The sequence below is a fragment of the Leptopilina heterotoma genome, unplaced genomic scaffold (genome assembly GCF_015476425.1).
Source record: "Leptopilina heterotoma isolate Lh14 unplaced genomic scaffold, ASM1547642v1 Lhet_237, whole genome shotgun sequence".
Classification (NCBI taxonomy): Eukaryota; Metazoa; Arthropoda; class Insecta; order Hymenoptera; family Figitidae; genus Leptopilina; species Leptopilina heterotoma.
The window spans coordinates 2,120,406-2,146,571 of record NW_025110953.1 but is presented as its reverse complement, the minus strand read 5'-3'; the positions used below and the strand labels follow the sequence as shown (position 1 = coordinate 2,146,571).

The window sequence follows — 26,166 nt, the reverse complement described above, 5'->3', positions numbered from 1 at the left end:
TGGAAAGGAAAATTAATTCTAACAAGTGAAACGAAACTGGCTTCATTTCTAAGCTTCATCATAAGAAATCGCATAACATCAAAGAACTAGTTTAAATCAATATGTATATGTGTACAATTTAGTTCATAAATAATGCATTCCTTTAAATGAATATAAAAAATTAAAAGTAAAACTAAAAAATGAAAGCACCGAAAATAAAAATGTACCATAAAAAATAAAATAATAAAAAATTAAAATAGAAAATAGAAATATAAAAAGAAAACCAAAAGATAATATAAAATAAAAAATATAAAATAAAAATAAGAAAGACAAAATAAATAAAACCAGAGAGAAAAAAATTTCAACACCGAAGCAAGTACTTTCTTCGAATAAACAAAAAATATCCTAAGCACAAAAAGAAAATTTTATTTATTCAAAGAAACGAGTATACTTTCTGCGGAATTTGGTTTATTTTGGAGATAAAATTTTATCTACTTATAGAAGTAAAGGTACCTAATAACAGTTATCTAAAAATCTATACAGTATATACAGTATATATATTCAGAAAAGTAAATACAAGTTTTTAAATTGACACACTGATCTTGTGAGATATAAAAATAACGTTAAAAGTTTGAAAAAAAAATTTTCCATTGATATGACAAAATCATTATTTATCAGCTTGAAAATATTCAGCCAATAAACAGGAGGAATACTAAATATATATGTGTGAACGACGATGACGACACTTTTGACCATGACCGTGAAAGATTCTTAAAAGTATCAAAAAAACCAGATGATATACACGCATATACATTCCGCAATCTGTCCGAGTAAAGGTCAACACCTAATGTCACCTGGTCATTCTGATACACTAACTAATCGCAACTGTACATAGTCATAATACAAGAATTTTTCCTTTTCCAAAAGAGAAAAAAATATGGAAAAAAAAGAAAACGGAAATTTTAATTGAAATGCGGAAAAAAATTAATTAAACTAATCATCAAATTAAAATAGATTCATTAGAATATAAGTTGTAACTAATTAGAACTACTGTAAATAGTAGGAAAAAAAACTGTAAATACTGTTAAGATAAAAATAGAATAAAAGAAAATTCGATTAAAGGGGGAAAAAATTGATTAAATTTGTAAAAACTGAAATGCTTTTGTTCTTTTGTTTTTTCTTTAAAAAATCTTGTTTCACAGATCGAAAAAATGCATGTATTTTTTCATGATTTATAATAAAACAATATTTGAAATTAGAAAATATAAAAAAATTATGATAAACAAATAAATTTTGTTTATTATAAGCTTTTTTCTATAACAAATTTCGTTTGACTGATCTAAATTATGCAAATTTTTCTCCATTTTATTTATAAAAAATATGAGAAAATTGTTAATTGTTAAAAAATTATAATTAAGAAATAGGAAATATACCCATTTTATGCATAATTTTTATTTCTCAATAAACATTACATATTCTATTCTATTTGTCAATATTACAAATTTTAATTGAAAATGAAATTGAAACTTTTTAAATTTTTAGAAAATAAAGGAAAAAATTTTACTCAAAAAAATGTTCTGTTAAATTTATTTACGAATTTCTTTAATTGTAAAATTATTCGAAAACATCAATAAGTTTTTTTTTAAATAAATATTTAATCAATATTATTTTTCCATAGGAATTAAGAATTTAAAAAATTTCAAATTCAAATCTTTTTAAATTCAATAATTTATAAAAATATTTTTATAAAACATGAAGATAGCGATTGCTCCGAGTCGAAGACTCGGAGTGATCGATTTCTTCATGTTTTATAATAATTAAAAATGACCGAGTGATAAAATCATTTTTTTCATATCATAAGAATATTATTACAGTAACTTTTTCAAAATTATTTTCATCATTTCAAATCAATTATTATTTTCTACAATTTTTAATTATTTTCTATGAAAATAATTGAATTCCTTAAAAAAAATTTTATTATTTATAAAAATAATTGAATAATTGCGAAGGAATTTTTAGAAAATTTGTAAATAATTGAATTCCTGAGAAATTTTTATTATTTTTGAAAATAATTTAATGTTTGCGTACTATTTTTCGGAATTTGAAATTGATTTGAAAATAATTGAACTTTGGGGAAGAATTTTGTTATTTATAAAGATAATTGGGATTTTGACGAGAATTTTTTTTAAATTTGAAAGATTATTGAATTTTATGAGAAGAATTTTATCACTCTTGAAAATAATTGAATTTCTGCAATTATTTGTAATTTTTCCAAAATTGGATTTTTTTTAGTGTTTTCAACAAAAATTTGAATTATAAATTTTTAAATTCTAATATTTTTAAAATTGCTAATTTTATTCTAAAAAGTTAGCCGCAATATTAAAAAAAAATAAAATACTAAAAAAAATGAAAGTCTAAAATGAACTAAATATTAAAAAAAACTAAATACTAAAAAATAGAAAAATGCTAAAATGAATTAAATATTAAAAATACGAAAATACTAAAAGAATCAAAAATACTAAAAAGAACTAAACACTAAAAAACTAAATACTGAAAAAAGGAAATGCTAAAATGAACTAAGTATTAAAAATACGAAATACAAAAAAGAACTAAACACTAAAAAAACTAAATACTAAAAAATGAATCACTAAAAAAACTAAATATTAAAAACCTGTAAATACTTTGAAGACCAAAAAATTGTTCCTTCAAACTTAAATGTTTCGAAATCAAGGTTTCTGAAGTTAGCGTCGACGCTCAGAGTAAAAAAAAATATTTTCTTTTCACAAAAAAAAATATTAAACAATTTTTTCAGTGATGAAATTTTTATAATTTGAGGTAAATAAAAATATTAGTGCCATTTTCAACACTAAAAACCACAGAAAAACAGTTTTTTGACGCTTAGCGTCGACGCCAACTTCCGAGTTATTAAAATCAACAATTAAAACGTCACTTTTTCTTAGACAAATGTTATATTTACATTAATTCGACATAAATTAAAATTACTAATAACATTATAATGATATCTTGAGTCCAAAGAATGTGACTCGAATTCTTTGAAATATTCAGATTTAAAATGTAAAAACTTCAGTGGTTAAGATTGATTAAATTCATATACATTTTAACGCAAATGAGGAGAAATTTAAATTATTCTTGTTGCAATACTTCAGCCAATATGTGTATAACCCTGACATTAACTGCACTTAAAAAAAAACTGCTCTTCAATATGTATCGGTCCTGGAGGTTATCATTGATAATTATATTGTGGTATCGCTTCGAAAATTTTGTCTTCAATACACTTTTCAATGAGTTACGCAATTGCGACATACATTTTTTTTATGTAAAAAAACATTATTCAATAATAATAATAATATTTTGTAATAAAGGAGACCTAAATACGTATTTAGGCCTTCTTTATTGCAAAATTATTATGCAAAAACGATTTTCACATAAAACAAATAAAAATATTAATAATGATAATATTAATAATAATATTAAAAATAATAATGACAATTAAAATAATAGAAATAATAGTAAAAATACTTTATTCGCAAGTTTTGAACGTTTAAAATGAACGAAATATTAATTATTAAAAATATTTTCACAAACTACTGATTGCAATAAAAATTAAAAACTTAAATTTTACATTTAGTAACTTTATGATTAACTTTTTGGACACCTGATAAAATATTATTGAAATAAATTTTTTATTTAAAGAAGAAATAAATAAGTTTCGATCATTTTAACGTTCAGAACTTTAGGAACATAAAAAATAATTAAAATAGTAATAAAAACAATAATGAATAATAATAATAATAATTAAAAACCACATATTCCATAATTAGACGGAAAAATTAGATCACGAAATGCTGATGATATCATTAGGTTATGGTCAAGGTTAATATTTTACATAATTATTATATAATCAAGAAGTGTCATAATGTCGAAAAAATTCTTATTCTTTATATTTTTATTTTTTTCCTATTATTATCAGGACTGATAAAATTATTATTCTTTTATTAATTTTTACTATTGTCTTTCTATTTATATAGAAAAATATTAAGAAATTCAATAATCTTGTAATACATATAGTAATCTAATAATTATTATTAATTTTAATTTAATTTATTACTATTAGTATCAATTAATTTAATTTCCATTATTGAGTGAAATTTAAAGTTTCATTTAAAAAATAAATTTAAAGCATAATTTGCCTACAACCTTATCGAAATATTAATTCATTGTGCTTTACTGCTGTGTTTAGAATTTTTTACAATCCAATAACCTTGAATTTGTTAATTACCATCTTTGAATTAGTTAATTGCTTTGTATGAAGAAAAGAACAATATTTGAGTAAATTGAACTTTTAACGCGATTCCATATTTATATTTATTCTAATCTCACTTTATCAATTAATGAATTTTCATGGTCACGAGATTAAAAAAAAATTTCTCTAATTGTATATTCAATCATTCAAATGTTTATTAATAATCAATTTATAAGCAAAAACGCTATTACTCATCGTCACATTATTATATTTAATGTATAATATTATTGTTAATTATTGTTATTGATAAATAATAATAATTATTATTAATACCTATTATTTTTATTATTATTATTAATATTACTGTTATATCTTTTTAATTATATAATTATGTATTTATTTACATATAATGAAAGAAATTGTTTCAAGTGATTTTCCAAAAGTTCTGAAAGTTCAGATATAAACGAATTTTTTTTCTGTTTAAATATTTTTCAAAGCTTACTAACTAAAATAGAAAAAATAATGTAAATTATGAATTTTTACTTAATTGAGAAATAATTTTTTAATCTACGAAAATTAATTTTTTTGTAAAATTACAAACTATAAATAAAGTAAAAAACATGTTAACTTAAACGTTCGAAACTTATCAGCCTCAAGTTAGAAACATTTTTAAAAACGAAAAATTAGAAAAGAATTATTGTTTCTAATTAATTCATCTTTAATTTAAATGTTAAAAAATTTTAAAGAAATTAATTCGTTTTTAAGGAACGAATTAGAAACTAATTAAAAAATTTAAAAAATTAAAAACAAATTAAACTAAAACAACAACAACAAAAACAAAATAACTTAATTTTGAAGCCAGAGTCATTATATTTTAATTTTCGTTTTTAAAGAACGATGGTATTTTCCTACTATTTTTAAATTGTTTTTTTGGTGAAAAATTCTTTTGTTTCTTAAAAATTAAAGTTCTTAGCTAAGTAAATGTTTAATTTTAATTAGGTTTCTTTTTTGTATAGTAATTATCGAAGAAGTATTTAAATAGAAAAAAAATTTCATTCATTTTGTATGCAGTAAACTTTATGATCCTTATACAAATTACAACTTTCTTTCAATAAGAAACGATTCAGGTAACATAACCTATAGTCAAAATGAATTTATTTGATTCAAATAATTTTTAATTCAAATAAATTATCTTTGCATCAATAATTTCAGTATTTAAAGCAAATATCATTTAAATGACTCGAAGATTAATAATTGATACAAATAAATATTTGTTTGTTGCAAATAAATATTTATTTGACAATTAATAGACAAATTAGTCGTTTATTATTCCATCAAATAAAAATTATTTATTGCAAATAAATATTTATTTGCTAATAGATAATTAATTATTACTGCATAAAATAAATTTTCCTTTCAGTGTAAAATTTCACAAATATTTCTTATTGAAATTGTAATTAACTATTACTAATTATTGTAATTTTTATTTGAATTCAACTTTAAATTGTTTAAAATATTGAAAATTACATTCTTTATGCATCTACCAAAACGAATAAAAAAATTTAATTTGACATCTTCTTTTAAAATACGAAATTATAACATTGGACTAACTTATTCTGTTTCGATTGTTTGTTCGATTCTCTCTCAAACAAGACCTCATTTTTTATTAGAATGTAAAAAATTGTAAACTTTCAAATCATTAAACACTGAAAAAAAATTTATTTGATTCAAATAACCGATTACTTTTCTATTATCGATTAAATATTTACTTGAATCAAATAAATTTTATTTAAGTCAAATAAATTCTATTTGAACTAATAATTTCAGTTTTTGAAACAAATAGAATTTAATTGACTTAAAGAAAAATTATTTGATTAAAGTAAATATTTATTTGATAATAGACAATTAATCAGTTATTTGAGTTATTATGTTTAATATTCTAAAATAATTTTTAGTTGACCATATAACAAATATAATTATGTTCGATTCAAATATATTGTTTTCTCAGTGCAAATACATTCTTTTTTCAGTAAAACTTTAGAAATATTCTTTAATATACAATATACATACACTGAAAAAGAAATTTATTTGATTCAAATAACCGATTAATTCACTATTATCAATTAAATATTTACTTGAATCAAATAATATTTTTTGGAGTCAACTGAATGATATTTGAACCAATAATTTCACTTTTTAAATTTTTTGAAGCAAATACCATTTAATTGACTCTAATAAATATTATTTGATTCAATTAAATATTAAGTAATCGGTTATTTGAATTAAATAAATTTTTTCCAGTGTAAATAAATTCGCAAAGTTATTTTCCCTTTTAGAAAATTAATCCCAACACCGGGAGAAAATTCTATTTAATCCAAATATTTCAGTTAAATAAAAGTTATAATATTTGTCTGGGAGCCAAAGATTTATTTGTTTCTTATAAATAACAATATTTATTCGACCTAGAAAAAAATTTTATTGAAACCAAATAAATTTTTATATGTAAACCAAATAAAATTGATTTTGAAGAAAATAAAAAATTTAATTGGCTTCGAGTCAAATATATTTCCTCTGTGTATAAAATTCATTTTCAGCTTGCAATCATCGATCAAAAATAACCGCGCGTCTATACTTCCAATCAATAAAATCAAAAAAGATATAATTATTTTCCTCAAAAATCCAACAAAAAGAATTTTCCTTTCTCGTTCTCGACGTATATTTATATTTTTGAAAACAAAGGAAATAATCCTCACCAAGATCGGGAATGGAGCTAGTCGGCTCCTCATGATGACCTTTGCCTTCATTCGATGGTCTCGGTCTCGGCGGCGGTGGAGGTGGCGGTGGCCGCATGCTGGAGGTTGAACTGACAACGACAGAAGGAGGCGGTGGTGGTTGTGGTGGTGGCGGAGGCGGCGGTTGTCCCTGTCTCAGGGGATGTGTTGCTCTTATTTGATTTTGAGGCGACATTAAAACCGTTTCGCCTCGTCCATGAATTGTCTGCTGTGGCTGTTGCTGCTGAGGCTGCTGCTGCTGCTGCTGGCTAGGTCTAGGGCACCAGCCATGCAAAACTCTAATGGCGCTTCGCACTTCCGCCTGCAACTCCGCCGCTCTATCTCTCGCCGTATGAGCCACTTTTGAGCCTTAAGCCCGCACTCGCGGGTCACACCAATAGATCAACTAAATTCCACGAGACACCAACATGTGACCACTTGTCCACGTGGTACAACTCAACACTTTTTGCATTCGACGAGTCACTCTCTGTGTTATTTTTTTCGCTTCCTTTCTCTCTTTCTTTCGCCTTTTCTTTTCGCCACTAAAACTGTCTCGAGACACTATTCACACTTTCCCTAAAGACACTAAATCACTTTTTTGCTTTTTGCTCAAGGAAGCATTTTTTTATTTTCCTCTTTGTTTATTATTTTTTTATTTAGTATTTATTTCTTTTGTTTATTCAGTGCTTTATTTAGTACTTTATTTATTTTGTTTATTTATTATTTATCACTTTATTTATTCACCGTTTTGTTTTTATTCACTTTCTGTTTGTTTTCCTTTTTCCCTTCTTTCCCCAAACAAAAATTTCCCTTTTTTCGCTCGTTCGTTTCCCTTTTTGTTTACTTTCCTTATATTTTTTACTCTATTTGTTTATTTCCCTTTTTATTATTCACTTTTTTATTTATTTCCCTTTTTGTCTCTTCCCGTTTTGTTTATTTCCCTTTTTATTTTTTTCCCATTTTGCTTATTTACCTTCTATTTTTTTCTTTTGTGTTTATTTCCCTTTCTATTTTTTTTTTTTCCTTTTTTTCTATTTACCGTTTTTTCCTATTTCCCGATTTTCTAATTTCCCTTTTTGTCTTTTCCCGTTTAGTTCTTTCCCTTTTTACTTATTTTCCTTTTTGTCTACTTTTTCTCGTTTACTTCCCTTTTTTATCAGCGTTTTTTTTTTATCACCGTTATTTTCAATCTTATACCCCTTTTTCATTCACTTCACTGTTTTATTTATTTTTTCACTGACTTGCAAAAATTTTTTCTGTTTTCCTCAATTTGCACTGGACACAAATATTTTCCAAAAAAAAAAAAAATATTTGGATAAAGTTCCGATTGCTTTTTTCAGAAAAAGGGGGCAAGGAGGGCAAATTCGGGATAAAATGCACCACAAGGCACTCGATTCGATGTTGAAATGCGAAAATAAATGACCACTTTTCAGCGGAGTTTTATATCACATAATAATTATCCATCACCGGCGAGATTATTTATTTATCACTTGAAGAAAAAATGATTAATCCTGTTATCAAAAGAGTTGATGAATCGCTAATAACAATATTTAAACCCTTTCACACTCAGGGTTATCACACACAGAAACTCACACACAAGTATTGTATTATTTCCAGTGAGTGAGCGCTGCTAAGGCTAGAGCGCGAGGCAAGTTTAAGGTCAATGTCGTTCGCGTGCTACCGCACAATTTCAATTCCAAGTCTTTCACTATGATTTTCTCCTCCCAATGAACACTTGTCTCAATTTGAAAAACACAAAAATCCATTTAAACAAACACCGGAAATTTCTGGAAAAGATTTCGCAAACCTCGTCTCAAATCTTCTCTCAAGGTCTCCGATCCTATGGTCAATGTCAAGGTGAACGGCAAATGAAACAGATCCATCGAGAATTAAAAAATTCCTAATAAACTTGATAAGATGGAAAAATTCCTTTCATTCAGTCACGTGGTTCACTTTTTTCTTTTTTTTTGACTCTTTTTTCAGTATTTTCTGAAGAGTATAATCTCAGTATTTTCTGAGAAGTAATTCGAAGAAGTGTTTCTAAGAAAGAATAGAATTTGAGAGAGAAAATAAATTGAGAGAGAGTTTTGTATTATTTTGTTTTCCTTTATTTTCGGGTGATAATACAATCACTGTGTCACTCCGATCAAACTTTAACCGAGGACCGTCGTCGGTGCCGGCGAAAGTGAGAGTGTGGCCGGCCGTGTGGATCCAGCGGTGCATAAGCGGCGGGCGGGCGGGCGCTTCGCTTACCCCACAGTCATTCTCTGTCTGGTGCCCTCTCTCTCTCTCACTCTCTCGCGAGCACGCTCGAAAGCCGCATGGTGTTTTATATCGTATGGCACATATCACTATATCTATATGGCAAAGGATATACAGTCAACTTCACCGTGACAAGAGAGCGCGCAACGCGCAGAGAGACCTATGGCGTTCAACGTTCCGCAAGGAGTGGAGAGAGGGGGTAAAAATGGACGCACACCATGGATAGTCGGAATACGACCCCACACAATCTCTCTCTCTCTCTCTCTCTCTCTCTCTCTCTATTTTTCTCTCTTTCCCCATCTTTCTCTCTTATCACCCTCTTTGTCTTTTTTTGTCACTTTCTCTCTCTCTCTCACCCTTTTTCTCTCTTTTCCCTTATTCTTTCTTTCTCCCTTACTCTCTTTTACCCTTTTTCTCTCTTTCTCTCTTTCACCCTTTTTCTCTCTTTCTCCCTTACTCTCTATTTCTCTCTTTCACCCTTTTTCTCACCTTCTCTCTTTTACTCTCTTTCTCTCTCTTGGAGCAAAAAATTGCGAATCTTTCTCTCCCTTAGAGAGAAAAAGAGAGTATCTCTCTCTCTCTCTCCTAGAGAGAAAAATTGCGAATCTTTCTCTCTTTTAGAGAGAATAAGAGAGAAAGAGAGAATAAGGGAGAAAGAGAGAATAAGGGAGAAAGAGAGAAAAAGGCTGATAGAGAGAAAAAGAGATGAGTAAGAGAGAGAATCTTATTCTCTCTCCCTCCTAGTGACGCGACAGCTTCTCTCTTTCTCTCACCCCTTCTCTTCCGCACGCCAAAAACTTCCCCAGTGTCAACTATATAAGTACGCGTGCGCTAACACGCGCTTAAAGAAGTGTCTCGGAGCTTTTCATGAGACATTGCACCCTTAAAAATTCCCTCATATTGTGTAAGGCCTAAAGGTTTCCTCTCCAGGTCTAGACAACTAAATCGATCAATTGTTACAGCAACTTACACTGCTATAAATTAATCTGGCTTCCATGTATAAATCGCGCGCACGCTATTTTCAACATTTTCCATTGCTTAGCGTGCGAAAACTGGAAATGAAGAAATTAGCGTCGAAAACTAATTCACAAATTTAGAGATTCGAAAAAGACATACTAATTTCACTTTCAGAACTATAAAAATACTTTTTTGAAATATACTCCTTTTTTAAATAAAAAAAATCTTTAAAAAAAACTTCATTCTTCTTGCTTTTTGTGAAAAAAAAATGTTTTTCGACGCTCAATGTCAACGTCAAGTTCAGGGAGCTTTTTTTTATCTATTCCGACAATTTGCAATTACTTCCCTATGGAAGAAGTTAAAAACAAAAGAAAGAGAAAATCAGTAATTTTTAAATTTTTGCAGAAATGGCGTTAATTTGAAAGTGCTGAAGTTAGCGTCGAGAGTTACTATTATTTATTAGTTAGCCGAAGGATGAAAAAAAAAAATTTTTCTTGCAGAATAAAAAAACTTGAGTCATTTTTCTTCAAAAATATTAATTGAAATTCATCAAAGTTTTTCGATATAATATTATGTGTTAATATACAAATGCTGTACTTTAATAAAGTTTCTATGCATATTGCATTTGTTTAAAAATTGTTTAAATAATAATTCAATTTTTAATCTTTTTCTGTAATCATATAAAATTTAGTCAATTGCAAAATTGATAAAAAACTGCAACTTTCTAGGTGCATTCTGTAAAAAGTTATGGTAAATAACAGCGATAATTTGTTTAAACAAATAAAAAATTTATTGTAACATTAAAATATATAGTATTTATTTGCCATAAAACAATTTTACTGTAAAAAAAATTAAAAAATTTTTTTTTCTTTAAATTTTACTGTAAAACTTTGATGATTTTATTTTTTTTCAATATAGAAAATAAACACCCGAGCAACTTTTAGTAGTCTCGTACATACTTTGATAATTGTTATAAATAAACAAGAGGAAATGAAAAAAAAATTTCATTTTTTTTATTTTCCAAAAGTAGATAAAATTTTGTTCAGTGACTTAAAATCGCGATTCAATTGATACAAAAGTCAAACAGATATTACAACATTACTTATTGTTGGGTTACCCCGGATAACCCTTGGTAGCGCGAAGGTTAAATTTTACCTTAAAAAAATAAAAATCTGACAATAATTTCAAAATTTCTTGAGTGTTGATAAATTAGCAAAGAAATTTTTGGACATAGTCGAATTTAAACTTTCGTAGGCGGTAAAAATAAACATTAAAATATCAATATCGCCAATATATAGGAATATTTTGACTTTCTGTTTCCGAACTTTGCTGTGGCTCACTTGGTTAGAGAACTCAAGTATCAAATAGTGTGACGAAGGTTCGCCTCCCACCAAAAATGTTCATTTTTTCCATAAACTTTAAAACTTGAACGCTTATTAATTTATCACATTTAGAAAGTTATAATCAACCATTATAATCATACTTACAATAACAATTAACGTTATTATAACAATAATTAAAATAACAATTATAATTATTAGAATAATAATTACAATAGTAGTAATAATATTAATAATAATAGTAATTTATTAATAATAATAGTATTAACTATCGTTACTATGGTAAGAATTATAATAAAAATAGTAACAATATTAAAAACAATATAATAATAATAACAATGATAATAAATACAAGAAACAAATATAACATCTAATTTAACTGAAGTCGTGCGTATTGCAAAAAATTACATAATTATCACATAAACAATTATAGAATAAAAAATAACAATTAAGATAAAAATAATACGAATAAAAATAATAAAAATACTAGGTATACATTAATAACCGTATCGATTAAAATTGGCCTTTCAATTATTATTTAATTTCTCATCAAGTAAAAAAAGAAGAGAAAAAATAATAGTAACAACAAAAAGAATGTGTGCGTGTAATAATAACAATTTGTCTAAAGTTTTTTTGTAATTAAGACAAAATACTGCGGAAGTATATAAAATGAGAGATATAGATAAGACTAATAGCTCCAAATTCACTATTTTCTTTTAAAATGAATGGGTAATAATTATAAATTCGTGTGCGTGTAATATACACGCATTAAAGTTTGAAAATTAGAACGATAATATGTATATGAGTTAAACTACTATATATCTTAATATTGTATACGATTACGTAAACTTCTCTTTTATATAAGAAAACCTATACACTTATTACGTAAGAACAATATAATAATCCTCCATAAATTCTTATTCGTATAAGGGAGGAGATGTTTTTCAAATAAGAAAATCAAGAGAAAAAATACAAAAGAAATTCTTTCAATGAAAAAAAGTTTAAAATGATTATGAATGTTATTAATTTTACAGTCGAAATTTGGATTAAAACAAAATTGCGAGATTGGATTTTTCAATCGCTGCAGGGATTATTAGACCTTTAATCGAACTAAATATAATTTCTCTAATGAATTTAATTTAAAATGCAATTATTAATTGAATTAAATAAATTTTAAATAAATTGAATTTTCTTTTTTTAATTCAATTCTTATATGTATTGAATTAAATAATTTTTAAAGTAATTAAAGTAATCTACTCTCTAAATGTTAATTAAGTATAGTTAAAAAACCGAGCCACCAATTAGTATCAGTAAAAATATTCACCAATTTTTAGTAAGGCTTTTTTGTTTAGTAGTTTTAATTTATTTCCAATGTTTAAGCAAAAATTTACTAAACATGAGCAAAAATACAATATTCTAAATTATCAGTTCAGTAATAATTAAAATTTAGAGAATAATTAAGTATAACTTCTAAATTATATCAATAAAATAAATTAAATAATTTTCGAATAAATTATATTGAATCATTTTTTAAAAGTAATTTTTAAATAAACTAAATTAAAGTATACATTTAATTTTGCAAATAAAAATAAATAATAACCAAAACTGCTATCTAAATTTGAATCAGTTAAAAATCATAATTTTGACTGATAAATAATCAGCGACTGGCAACTTACTTCTGAATCAGGTATTAATTCTTTTCAGTAAAAAAATAACTGAATTTCAGTAAAAAATATCTGAAAAATTAGTTAAAATTGACTAGTTAAATCAGTTAAAAAAATCTACTGAAAAAAATCATTTTTTTTAACTGACAATTTAATTCAAATAACCGATCACTAGGCTATTATTAATTAAATATTTACTTGAATCAAGTAATTTTTACTTAAATCAATATTGAATTGTATACTTGCTTCAAATAATGAAATTATTGATTCAAATACTATTTAATTGATTTAAATAAAAATTATTTAATTCATGTAAATATTTATTTGATAATAGACAAGTAATCGGTTATTTGACTCAAATAATTTATTAGTTTTGGTATTTTTCAAGGACCTTAATTTTTGTCAAATACTGTTTATAAATCGTGGCCTTAGGTGAAAACAAATAATTAAACAAAGTTGTTTGTTAAATGATTTTAAAAAATTTTTAAATCATTTATTACAACAACTTTGTTTAATTATTTGTTTGAACATAAGACCACAGTTTATAAACAGTATTAATTTATTAGTAAACTTTAACTAATTCAAAAGCAAAGTTACTAATTAAAGGCCACTAAATTGAATAATTTTAAAATTTATTTAATTAAATAATTTTTATATAAATTAAATCGACTTTTAATTAATTGAAATAAAAAATAATTATGATTGTAATTACTCTCTAAATCTGAATTAATTATTTTCTACTAATGAAATGGTGCGGATTCGTTTACCAATTGAATTAGTAACAGTTTTGACTAATTTTTAGTAGTTTTTTTACTAATCGCTACACGAAGAAAAATATAAAGTAACTTTAACTATTTATATAGTAAAAATTTCCGGTAAAGCATTTCTGGTAATTTTTACTACTTCTGGAGTAAATTTTACTACGTTCGAAGTACATTTTACTAATTTTTACAAATATGTACTTCGAACGTAGCAAAATTTACTCCAAAAGTAGTAAAAATTGACAGAAATGCTTTACCGGAAATTTTTTACTATAAAAGTAGTAAAAGTTACTTTATATTTTTCTCCGTGTAGTAGAAAACTACTAATCGATGTAGTAAGTCGGCTTACGGCTTTGAAATACTAAAAAATACGACCTACTAATGAATTAGTAGTTTTCTACCTGTTAACTTAGTAAAAGTATCAAATTGCAACGAATTAATACCAAAATGTGGATCAAATAAAAAATTGACCCAAATTTTTCACATCAATTTGATACTTTCAAAAAACAGTGGCTATCAATTAGTAAAAAACTACTAAGAATTAATTAGAAGTATTTTAATTTCTCTGGTAAACGAATCTGCACAATTTTATTAGTAGAAAACTACTAATTTGGATTTAGGTAGTACAATAATAAAGTTAACTGAATTAAATCATTTTTGAATTATTAAAATTGAATTAAATAATTCTTTTTTGAATTAATCGAATTAATTGACTTGAATAACTAGCAAATTAGTCAAACTAAATGAATTTTAATGAAATTTTTTTTACGTTTCTTTGCCAGAAGGGGAAAGTGATTTTCCTCCCCTCATTTTGTTGATAAAATAATCGCAAATGCAGTTGACACATAAACAGGGTTCGCAAATTTAGAATTCGTTCCTGGCAGCAAACGTCCAACTGGCAAAGAAGAGAAGCACAAGCAGGGGTAGTTGAATGCGCGGTCGCGGTTGCGCGTACGCTATCACATGGCCTTGTCCTTGAACGAGGATTCTGAACCCGCGCGCCGCTTTTATCGATCAGCCCCCGCATCCCGCTTCGACGCACTCGCCATAACTATCTATCTATTCCGATGCAATGCCGTATCTACGAGCAAGCTCTCTCTCTCTTTCACTCTCTTTCTTCACATGTAGCATCCATACTCATTATATCAGCAATAATGCTATAGCCCTTCGTGTTATAATTAAAATCTCTATCTTTCATTAGCCTACAAAAAAAGGAAAATAATAATTTATTACAATTTCAAGCGAAACTGATACTCCGATCAATAATAATCAATAATCCGATTCATATACATCATGTAATTTGATGATAAAACATTTAATGCAAATCAAGTGACATTCATAACATATACTCTTCAATTTTTTACATATTTTTCAGTTGAGAAAAAATAATTTGCGATTTACAATCGAAAATAAAGTATTTTATATGTTAAAAACATTTTATATAAAAGAAACTCTATATAGAAAATTACAAAAAATAAAAAAATTAATTCATTTAATTAAAAAAAATTTTTAAATCGTAATTTTCGAATTTCCAACTGGTACTGAAAGTTACTTTCTAAATCTGAATTAGTATAGTTTTCTACTAAATAGTGCGGATTCGTTTACCAATTGAATTAGTAACAGTTTTGACTAATTTTTAGTATAAAAATCAACTATTTCCTAGTAGAAAACTATTAATTCATTTAGTAAGTCGGCTTACTAATTAAATAGTAAAAAAATCGATTTACTAATGAATTAGTAGTTTTCTAATAGCAACACTGCAAAAACTGGTATCTCACTCGTGTCTTAAAATGAGTTGCTTTAAGTGTTTAAACCATTGAGGTACAAAATCTGTTATATATTGAGACATTTAATTTCATCTCGTGTCTCATTTTAAGACATTAAAGGTAACTCAATGCGTATAAGACACGTAAAACGTCTTCTTAGTGTGAGACGGATACTCGAAACACATTTCGTGTCACAAAATGCATTGCTAAATGTGTAAGACACTTTGAAACGTCTTAAAATGAGACACATATCTGTTTCAAATATGTGGACTAAGACATCTTATGTGTTTCAAATATGGGACAAAACGTCTCAAAATGAGACACTTGTTTTTGCAGTGAATTAGTAAAAAAGTACTAAAGATTAGTAAAAAGACTAATCGAATTGGTAAACGAATCCGCACTATTTTATTACCCAATGGGAAATGCCAGTGTAGTGCTGATGTTCACCACTGGCTTAGTACTCAGACGATTGTTCGGCGTAGTCTAGCCGAGCCTCGACAATTAGTGCTGGCGCAGTACAGAATTTTTGTTTCGCCAAAGCTTGGACAAGCCACGGCGGCAAGTGCTGGCTGAGTATAGAAAAATTGTTCACGGCGCTCTTTGCCAACATTGCTTTTTTGACATAAACTTGAAAAAAATTATAAAAAAAGTTTATGAATGTTTATAAATATAAATTTATTGAAAAAAATTAATATTTTAATTTTCAGTTGTTCATTTTTTATTCTTATTAAATTTAATAATAACAATTTAACACAATTGTCTAACTTTGTAAATAATAAATTATTTAAACAAATTAAAATTATAAACAAAATTTAAACTTTAATCTCAATAATAACCCGTGTAGAAATTTCGCTGGGGCCCTGATCAGGGCCGGATAGGGCCGACCTATTAGGGAATGAAACGCCGCGCCCGATGTGGCCCTGATCAGGAAATCCACATTTTCTTGTCGCCCCGATCTGGCCCTGATCGGGCGCGGCGTTTCATTCCTTACTATGGCCCTAGTAGGGCAATTTCTACACGGGAATTTGGTTCCTATCAAAATACTATTATACTTCTTACTATGAATAAAAAATTATTTAAAAATTACCACGTAATTTAAGAATTACGTAAAATGTTAAATGCAATAAGTAAAGTAATTTAATTTAATTATTAAAACGTTACTTTAATTTATTTTATTTCGATTTATTATTTCTAACGTATCCCTATTTTTTTCTCATCTTTTACTCAATAGTTGTATGTCTGAATGATACTGAGATATTAATACTTTTCTGTACACATGTGTCGTTAGCATAGTGGTTAGAGTGTTAGTCTGTTAGTCCGTAGGTCGTAGGTTCGATTCCCCTCGTCAGCAATTTTGTTTATTTTCATAGGTTTGCGATATTTCTAGATTCCAATCGTTAGGTACTAAAATATGAAAATCTAATCCACACTTACTGTAATTGTTTATTATTTAATTTTTAAATGTTATATAAACAATTTTTTTCTACTTCAGTTACTATATCCATTGTTAGTCTCCTTCTTTAATACAATTTCTTTAAGAAGAGAAATATTTTATGAATAATAACTATTTATTAATATTATTTACCATTTTGTTGTTAAATTATTTATAATTATGAATTTACGACTAATTAATAACAATAAGGCATTTATTGCGGCAATATTCTTAGCCAGCACTGGTCCAGTGTTGCGCCAGCGCTGTCTGGCAGCACTGACAGACAGTACTTCGGCAGCGCCAGACGGCGTTATCATCCCAGTGCCATGCCAGTGCTGGCTCTCAGCCTTGCCGCCAGTGCTGCCAGTGCTGGCGCAGTACTACGCCAGTTGTAAATTTCCCATTGGGTAGTAGAAAACTACTAATTCAGATTTAGAGAGTAACAGTTTTGACTAATTTATATTTTTAAAAAACTACTAATTCATTACACTATAAAAAAAAGGTACTAATTTAGTAACAAAATTGGTACTAAATCATTATTTGGTTCTATTTTAGTACCGAAATCAGCTCTAATTTAGAACCTTTTTTTCATAGTGTAGTAAGTCGGCTCATACTAATTTTAAATAGTACAAAATGGGACGTACTAATGAATTAGAAGTTTTCTACTTGCAAATAGGTAGTAGTTTTTTACTAAAAATTAGTCAAAACTGTTACTAATTCAATTGGTAAACGAATCCACACTATTTTATTAGTAGAAAACTACTAATTCAGATTTAGGGAGTAAGTTTTTGAGCATAGAAATCCTTGTCGGTTGTTTTGCAATTTTGGCAAAATATTTTTATAAATTGTGTTTTCATATTTTTCTTTTATTTAAATAAATAAGAAGTTTTCAGCATTCGAAATTGTATTTTATGTTAAGCTTCCATGTTTTTAATTCACAGTCATCAAAATGTCAACTAAAAATTGCAATAAAATCTGTAACATCCATACTAGAATTAAAAATTGCCTGTTACATAATTAAACTTATATTTTAAAAGGCTGGTAAAACAGTTCAATACTATTAATATAAAACCCGAATGGCTTCTTTACCCCATGAATTTTTCACCCCACTCTATGCTATAAAAAGAAAATTATATAAGAAAATCTGTATAAAAAATGGTATTTTCAGAAGAATTTTTTTAATCAAGCAAGTAAATTAAATTAATAAAAAAATTTTTCTAATAATAATAATAATACCAGTACACTGAGAAAACAATATATTTGAATCAAACATAATTATCTTTGTTATATTACGACCAAAAAAAATTATTTTTGAATTTAACATAATAATTTGGATAAAATATATAAAAAGTTTGATTCAATAAAAAATACGTTTAATTAAATTTAAAAAATGTTTAATTCAAACATATTGTTTGATTAAATACTTATTTTTGAATTAAAATAATTTTTTTCTCAGTATAATGATAATTATTTTTATTGGAATCAAGTGTTTATATTTAAATAAAATAATAATATTTTTATGTCAATAAAATTATTTTTGTATAAATCAAATTTTATTTATTTCTATGAGAAAAATTTTTTTGTAATCCAATAAGTAGCGAAAGAAAAAAATATGTTTGAATTAAACATTATTTTCTAATTGAATTATTCGTAATTTTTATTGAGTCAAAATTATTATGTTTAATTCAAACAATAAGTTTTGGTATAATAATTATGTTTAATTCAAATATATTGTTTTCTCAATGTTGAATCAAATTATTTTTCTTTAAATCAAATAATATTTATTTGAATCAAATTATTTTTGTTTAAAACAAATAATATTTATTTGAATCAAATTATTTTTGTTTAAATTGAACAATTGTTATTTAAAACAAATAATTTTTGTTTACTTACTTTAAATCGTATTTACTGCAAGTATATAGAAGTTATTGATTCGAAAAAATTTTATTTGAAATTTAAAAAAAAATCTTTGTTCCAATTATAAATGTTTATTTAATAATAGTCAGTAGGTACTAATCTAAATAAATAATTTAATATTTATTATTGGGATTATTTTTAATAATTGTGATTTAATAATTTTGATTTTTACTAAATTACAATAATTTGAGTAAACCTACACTCTGAATTTGAATAAGTAAAAATGTTTACTAATTTGAATCAATGACTGACTTTTTGCTTTTGAATTAGTAAATTTACAAATAAACAGTAATTTCTACTAATCTATATTAGTAAAATTTGCTAATTCAAAAGGAAAAGTCAGTCACTAATAAATAGTAATTTCTGCTAATTTATTAGTAAAATTTGCCAATTCAAAAGAAAAAGACAGTCACTAATAAATAGTATTTTCTACTAATTTATTAGTAAAATTTGCAAATTCAAAAGCAAAAAGTCAGTCACTAATTCAAATTATTAAACAGTTTTACTAATTCAAATTTAGAGAGTAAAAACAATTAAAATCTTAACTACAAATTTAAATTTAATGCTTACAACTAATAGAAAGTACACTGAAATAAAATTTAATTAGATTAAATTTAAATTTAATTAGAATTTAATTGACTTAAATAAAAATTATTTGATTCAAGTAAATATTTATTTAATAATAGACAAGTAATTTGAATCAATTTTTTTCAGTGTATTTAACTAAAAATAAAATGATTGTTTGACAATCGAATTTTGACAAAACAAATTTTTGCCAAAGCAAATTTTTGATTATAATTAAAAAATTATACAATTTATTGTGCTTTTTGTACACATTATAAAGTTTTTAAATAAAAAAAAAAATTGATATACACATTGAAACAGCCTGCAGAATAAAGCAAACATTAATTGTATTGAAATAGAAAGAAATAAAAGCCCTTTGAACTAATACCCTACTCTCTGGACCCTTTATTCGAGAAATGAGACGAAGCGGGTGTTCTAGGTCGACCAGTGGAGGTCAAGGCCTCCCTAAATAGGGGACACGTCACAAAACCCTAGTCTCACTCTCTATCTCTCTCTCCTAATCGCTTCTAAGCATCGGCAGTCACAAAAACAGATTTCGTTTCCTTAAACCTCTACTTTTCTCAACATATATCTGAAATTTACCACAAAACCACGAAAATTTCAGTGGCAGGATACGCGTAATTAACGTCAACAAATAAAAACCGTAAAAAAAAATTTATTTCTCCCCCTTGCAATTACCTATACGTTGTCATCATTTGTACAAATTATATTTCACACAAACACAGTAAAAACAAAAAATGGAAATAATTATCAAACTAAATTAAAAATAGAAATTTCCGTAGGTATAAAAAGTTTGTAAATCTGCAATTGTACAGTGAAAAAAAATTTGATTCAAATTACTTGTCTATTGTCAAATAAATATTTACTTGAATCAAATAATTTTATTTAAATTAAAAAAATTCTATTTGAATCAATTATTTTAGTATTTAAAAAAACCATTTAGTCAATTACAATAAAAAGTAAAGAAGCAAAAGCATTTGCACTCCGGAATAAATTATTTTGAATCAAACACTCTGATAATTTTTTGCATAATCCTAATTTTAGGTTATTCCTGATAAAATTTATTTAAACTTAATAAATATTTATTTGAATAAAATAAACATTTGGTTCAGTTTAATAAATTTTGCTTTCGAAGACAGAATTTGGTTATTTGAAGTTAAATTTTAGTTGAACCTAATAAATGTTTAGTTTCGTCGATTAAAAAAATTTATTTGCTTCGAAGAAAATTTATTTCATTAAAAAGAAAATTATTTCTTTCGAAGAAAATTTATTTCATTCAAAAACAATTTTTTGCTTCAAAAAATTTTTTCTTTTTAAATTAAAGACTTATTTCTTTGACTCTATGTATAGCAATGATAAATTTCTTTAATTTAAAGAGCAAATTTCTTGATTCAAAGAAAATTTATTTCAATCAAAGATAAGTTGTTTAGAGCAAAGAAATTTTCTTTCAATCAAAAACCTTCTTTTTGTTGGAAAGAAAAATTTATTTTTAAAGAAACAAAACAAGTCTATACACCCAGAAAAAAAAGATATACTATATTTTACTCAGAGCCAACTAGACTTTTGATTTGTTTCAAATAAATTACTTTCGGTTTAAATAAAATTTTATTTGGTTCAAATAAAATTTTTATTTATGTCGAATAAAGTTTTTATTTAAATTAAATAAAAAGTCTAATTGGTTTTGAGACAAATATACGTTTTTTTAAATTAAATAAATTATATTTGGTTTAAATAAAACTTTTCTCTGGGTGTAAGAATAAATTTATTTCTTTAAATAATAAAAACTTTTTTGTATTTGCGTATTTAAGTTTTTTATTATAAAATAATTAAAAGACAGTCCTTACAAAAAACAACAAATATTATACTCACTAAATCGGAATTAGTAAAATTCAACACGGAAAGAGAATAAATATTAAATTTTTTAAAAGTTTTGTACAATTTGGGAAAAAAATGCGATAGAGAGAAATTTTGTTATAAAAAATACTAAACTTTAAAAAGACTTATGTGAAATTTAGTATAATTATACCAAATATCAAGAATAATAATTAAATTTTAGTATTTTACTACATTTCATATAATTTCTTTTAAAAATAGTATTTTTTATATTACAATTTTGTCATAAATTCAGCACTGTCTGCTCTAATATTAAATCATACAAAATTCATTCCTTAAATTCAGCATTCACTGCCTTAAAAATGTTGCGTCTTAATTTAAGACTGCCCTCCTGTCTTAAAATAAGATTTTCTTTTAGTATTTGTTTTTAATATTTGTATCAAATAATTTTTAATTCAATTAAATCTTATTTGCTTCAAATACGGAAAATATTGGTTCAAATACTAAAATCAATGATTCAAATACAATTTATTTGATCTAAATATAAAAATTATTTGTCTCAAGTATAAATATTTATTTTACAATCCAAAAATAATCGATAATTTGAATAAAATAATTTTTTTTTCAATTAAATAAATATTTTTCAGGTGAAATAATAAGTTCTTTTCACCTTATTTTCTCCCTAGAGAAATATATATGAAATAATTTGCAAATTATGAATTTCTCTTTATCGCAGAATATTAAATTTTTAAATCATGTCACGTGAGGGTCGCATTTGTGCGAGTTGAATTAAAAAAAATAAAAATAAAAAAAAATGTTGAATTAAACCGGTCTAGAAATAGCGTGCCACTCGTAGGACGGGAATTGAGCCTCGACTCAATTCTTGTTGTATTAGGTTAGGGCCAAGATATACTGTGTTGCATGCGAGTTAGAATAGTGAGAGGGGAATTATAGGATGAAAAAAAAGAAGGGGAAGTCGATGATAATATAAGCATGAATAGAAATAAAACTAACAGTATGACATTCGAGAGAGTGGTTTAAAAAAGAGAGAGGGGGGGAGAGATGAAAAAGTAAAAACTTCCAGATACATAGATCATTTCACTCTATACCTATAGTGGTCTACACTCACCATGTGGTTTGACTATTTTTACCAAATGTGATCTTTTCTATTTATAAACTTTTCTCGAGACTTTTCTCTAGAATGAGCAAATATTTTCAAAATCTTATTTTGTTTGCTACATTTTTTCTTCTTCTTTTTGTGTTCCTTTTTTTATTTTTTACCCTTCATTTTGTTCTCCTTGTTTTTTTTTCGTTTTCCCCCTTTTTTCAACACGAAGAAATTGTATTCATCAAAACAAAAATACATAAATCTGAATTAGTAGTTTTCTTCTAATTTCTAGTAGATCACTAATAATTCATGTCATTGTTAACTTGAAAGTATCAAATAGCAACGAATTGATACCAAAATTGTGGTTCAAATCATAAATTGATTCAAATTTTTTGTATGAATTTTATCCACATTAAAGACTTCGCAATAGATAATTAATTTTTAAAAAATTACAAAAAGTAGCTTTCAAACTAAACAAAAGTAGTAAAAAGTATAGTTATCGAAAAATTAAATTTGACGACAAAACAAAATCGTTTTAGACATTTCACAAAACTGACAAAAATTCCATTCTGTATTTTTTAATTTCCTGACTTTTTCCTAATTTTCATCAAAAATATTTACTTCTTTCTTATTCTGCTAATTAATTGAATTCCTGCAACGAATTTTATTATTCATGAAAAAATTTTAATATTTAAAAAAAATAATTTAATTCTTGCGAAGAATTTTATAAAATTGTTTAAATAATTTACTTTTTCGACTAATTTTATGCAAAATCTAATTTAAATAATTAAATTCCTGAGAAGTTTTTATTATTCATAAAAAGAATTGAATTCTTACAAAGCTTTCTACAAAAAATGTTTAAATAATTTAATTCTGTTTGAAAATTTTATGAAAATAGTAGATATTGAACACCATAGAATTGCGAAAAGTTTTTAAAAATAATTAAATTTTACAAAGAATTCAATTAAAATTTTTGACAATACCTAATTGAATTCTTGCGAACGATTTTATTAGAATTTTTTAAAATAATTGAATTTCCAAAGAAGAACTTTATTACATATAAAAATAATTGAATTTTGCAAAGAATTTTATTACAATGCTTCAAAATAATTAAATTTTCGGAAATAATTTTTTTATTTATCGACACAATTGAATTCATTCGAAGAATTATTTATGTAAATAATTGAATTCTTAAAAAGAATTTTATTAAAATCTAAAAGAAAAGTTGGAAGTATTTCAAAAGAATTTAATTCAAATTGTATTTAAAATAATTGATTTCTTTCGAACAATTTTATTAAAATATTTTAAAATAATTGAATTCCTGTGAAAAAATTTTAATATTTTTGGTAAATAATTGAATTCTTCCAAAGAATTTTCAAAAAACATTTTTTTAAATAATTGATTCTTTCCAGGAATTGAAATTAAATTTTTAAGAATAATTCCATTTTTTGATCAATTCCTATAAAATTGGATTAAAAATAATTGAAATCTTGCGATGAATTTTATTATTTATGAAAGTAATTGAATAGTTGCTAAGAAATTCTATTAAAATTTTCAAAAATAATTGAATTTTTCTGAAGAATTTTATTATTTATGAAAATAATTGAATTATTGAGAAAAATTTTATTAAAATATTTAAAAAGAATTGAATTTCTGTGAAAATTTTGTTGTTTTTAAAAATAATTGAATTCTTAATAAGAATTTTATAAACATTGTTTTAAATAATTAATTTTATCGAAATATAGTAAATAATATGAAAATTTTATTTTAAATAATTGAATTCTTGTGGAAAATTTTAGTTGTAAAAATAATTGAATTCTTGCTTAGAATTTTATAAAAAAAAATTAAATAATTGAATTTCAATAAAAAATGTTATTATTAGTAAAAATAATTGAATTCTTGCTAAAATGTTATTAAAATGGTTAAAAATAATTGAATTTTTGTGAAAAATTTTAATATTTATGAAAATAATTGAAATATTGCGAAAAATTCTAATTCAGATTTAGAGAGTAAAGAAGGCGACGACCTTGAAAATAATTGCCGCTTTCCTTTATATGTTTAATCAAAAAGAAATTGTATTTATCGAAACAATAAAACGAAAGAAGGAGACCTTGAAAATTATTGCAGGTGGTAAATTTCACACATTTTTGAGATATATTACGAAATTATCGAAATGCGAGATTTTCGTTGCATAAGACAGGAAAAAGAGAGAGAGAGAGAAAGAGATAAAAGAGAGAAAAATAGAGGAAAAGAGAGAAAGAGACTTGTTGAAAAACGGGCAAATACAGATTCGAGTTTAAAACAAGGAAAAATGTAATGTTAAACGCAGAGGAACGTGAGACTGGTTCAAGTTCACGTTGCTTCAGGGCTCGAGAGCTCTGAGCTCAAGGTCGCTAGAGAAAGCCTTCCTTGTTCAGAGATTCGATAAAGACTTACATCAGTCACTCAATTTATGTACCACTAACAGATTCTCTAGGTCAGCATGCCATTTTCGATTATTGTGCATCTCATTATTTTACAATTTCCCAAATTTTTTTTCCCCTTTTTGAAAAATTTCTATTGACATTTTGATAAACTCTTTTTTGCATCAATTTTGTTAATTACAGTAATATTGAGGCAGTTAATAAAATTTATCAACATAAATTACTGCATTGAGAAAGCAATTTATTCGAATCAAACATAATTATCTTTGTTATACAGTCAACCAAAAATTAGTCTTGAATTAAGACAATTTAGTTGACTTAATTAAAAATTAATTGATTCAAGTAAATATTTATTTGACAATAGACAAGTAATCGATTATTTAAATCAAATATATATTTTTTTCCAATTAAGTTAAAGTATGTATACAAAGTTGATTAACAAAAAAATTTTTTAATTAAATTAAAAAGTAAATTATGTACAATGAAAAAAATTCCTAGAAGATTTGACAATTTTTTAAACTAATTTTCTTAGTTCAATAAGACATCAAAAAAATAAGTTTGTCACAAGAATTTTATTTAGTTCTTCCCTGCACCCAGAAAAAAATTTTACTTAAACTAAATATAATTTATTTGCGTTAAATAAAAGTATATATTTGTCTCAGAACCAACTAGAATATTTGTTTCAAATAAAAAATTTACTCTACATAAATGAAACTTTTATTTGAACTAAATAAAATTCCATTTTTTAAAACCAAATAAAATTTTATTTAAAGTAAATAAAATTTATTTGAAACAAATAAAAAGTATATAGTTGGCTCTGAGTCACATATTTATCTTTTTTCCGGCTGTGATTTTGAGACAGAATTTATTAATTTTTTTCCAAATACCAATAAAAAAATTTAATAAAAGTTCAATTATAAAAAAATAAAAAATAAAATCTTTAAAAGCAACTTCCCTTCATTATTTTCAAAAATTTCAGTAAACTTATTAAACAATTCAATTATTTTTACTTTACTTCTTTAAAATTTTAATTATTTTAGAAGTTTTCAAAATTATTTGTTTATAAAAATTGAATAGTCTTTAAAAATTAAAACAAAAATATTT

General features: G+C 25.0%; 1 protein-coding gene across 4 annotated transcripts in view; it reads right to left on the bottom strand.

Moving 5' to 3' along the window:
* The window catches only part of LOC122502720 (uncharacterized proline-rich protein-like), a 148,622-nt gene extending 140,888 nt beyond the window's left edge, over window positions 1–7,734 (bottom strand). For all 4 annotated transcript variants that reach the window (XM_043612892.1, XM_043612891.1, XM_043612890.1 and 1 more), the window contains exon 1: window positions 6,997–7,734. In XM_043612892.1, the coding sequence (XP_043468827.1) occupies window positions 6,997–7,210 (214 nt within the window). In that variant the 5' untranslated portion in view covers window positions 7,211–7,734. The remainder of the gene's footprint in view (window positions 1–6,996) is intronic.
* Window positions 7,735–26,166: the final 18,432 nt, after the last annotated feature.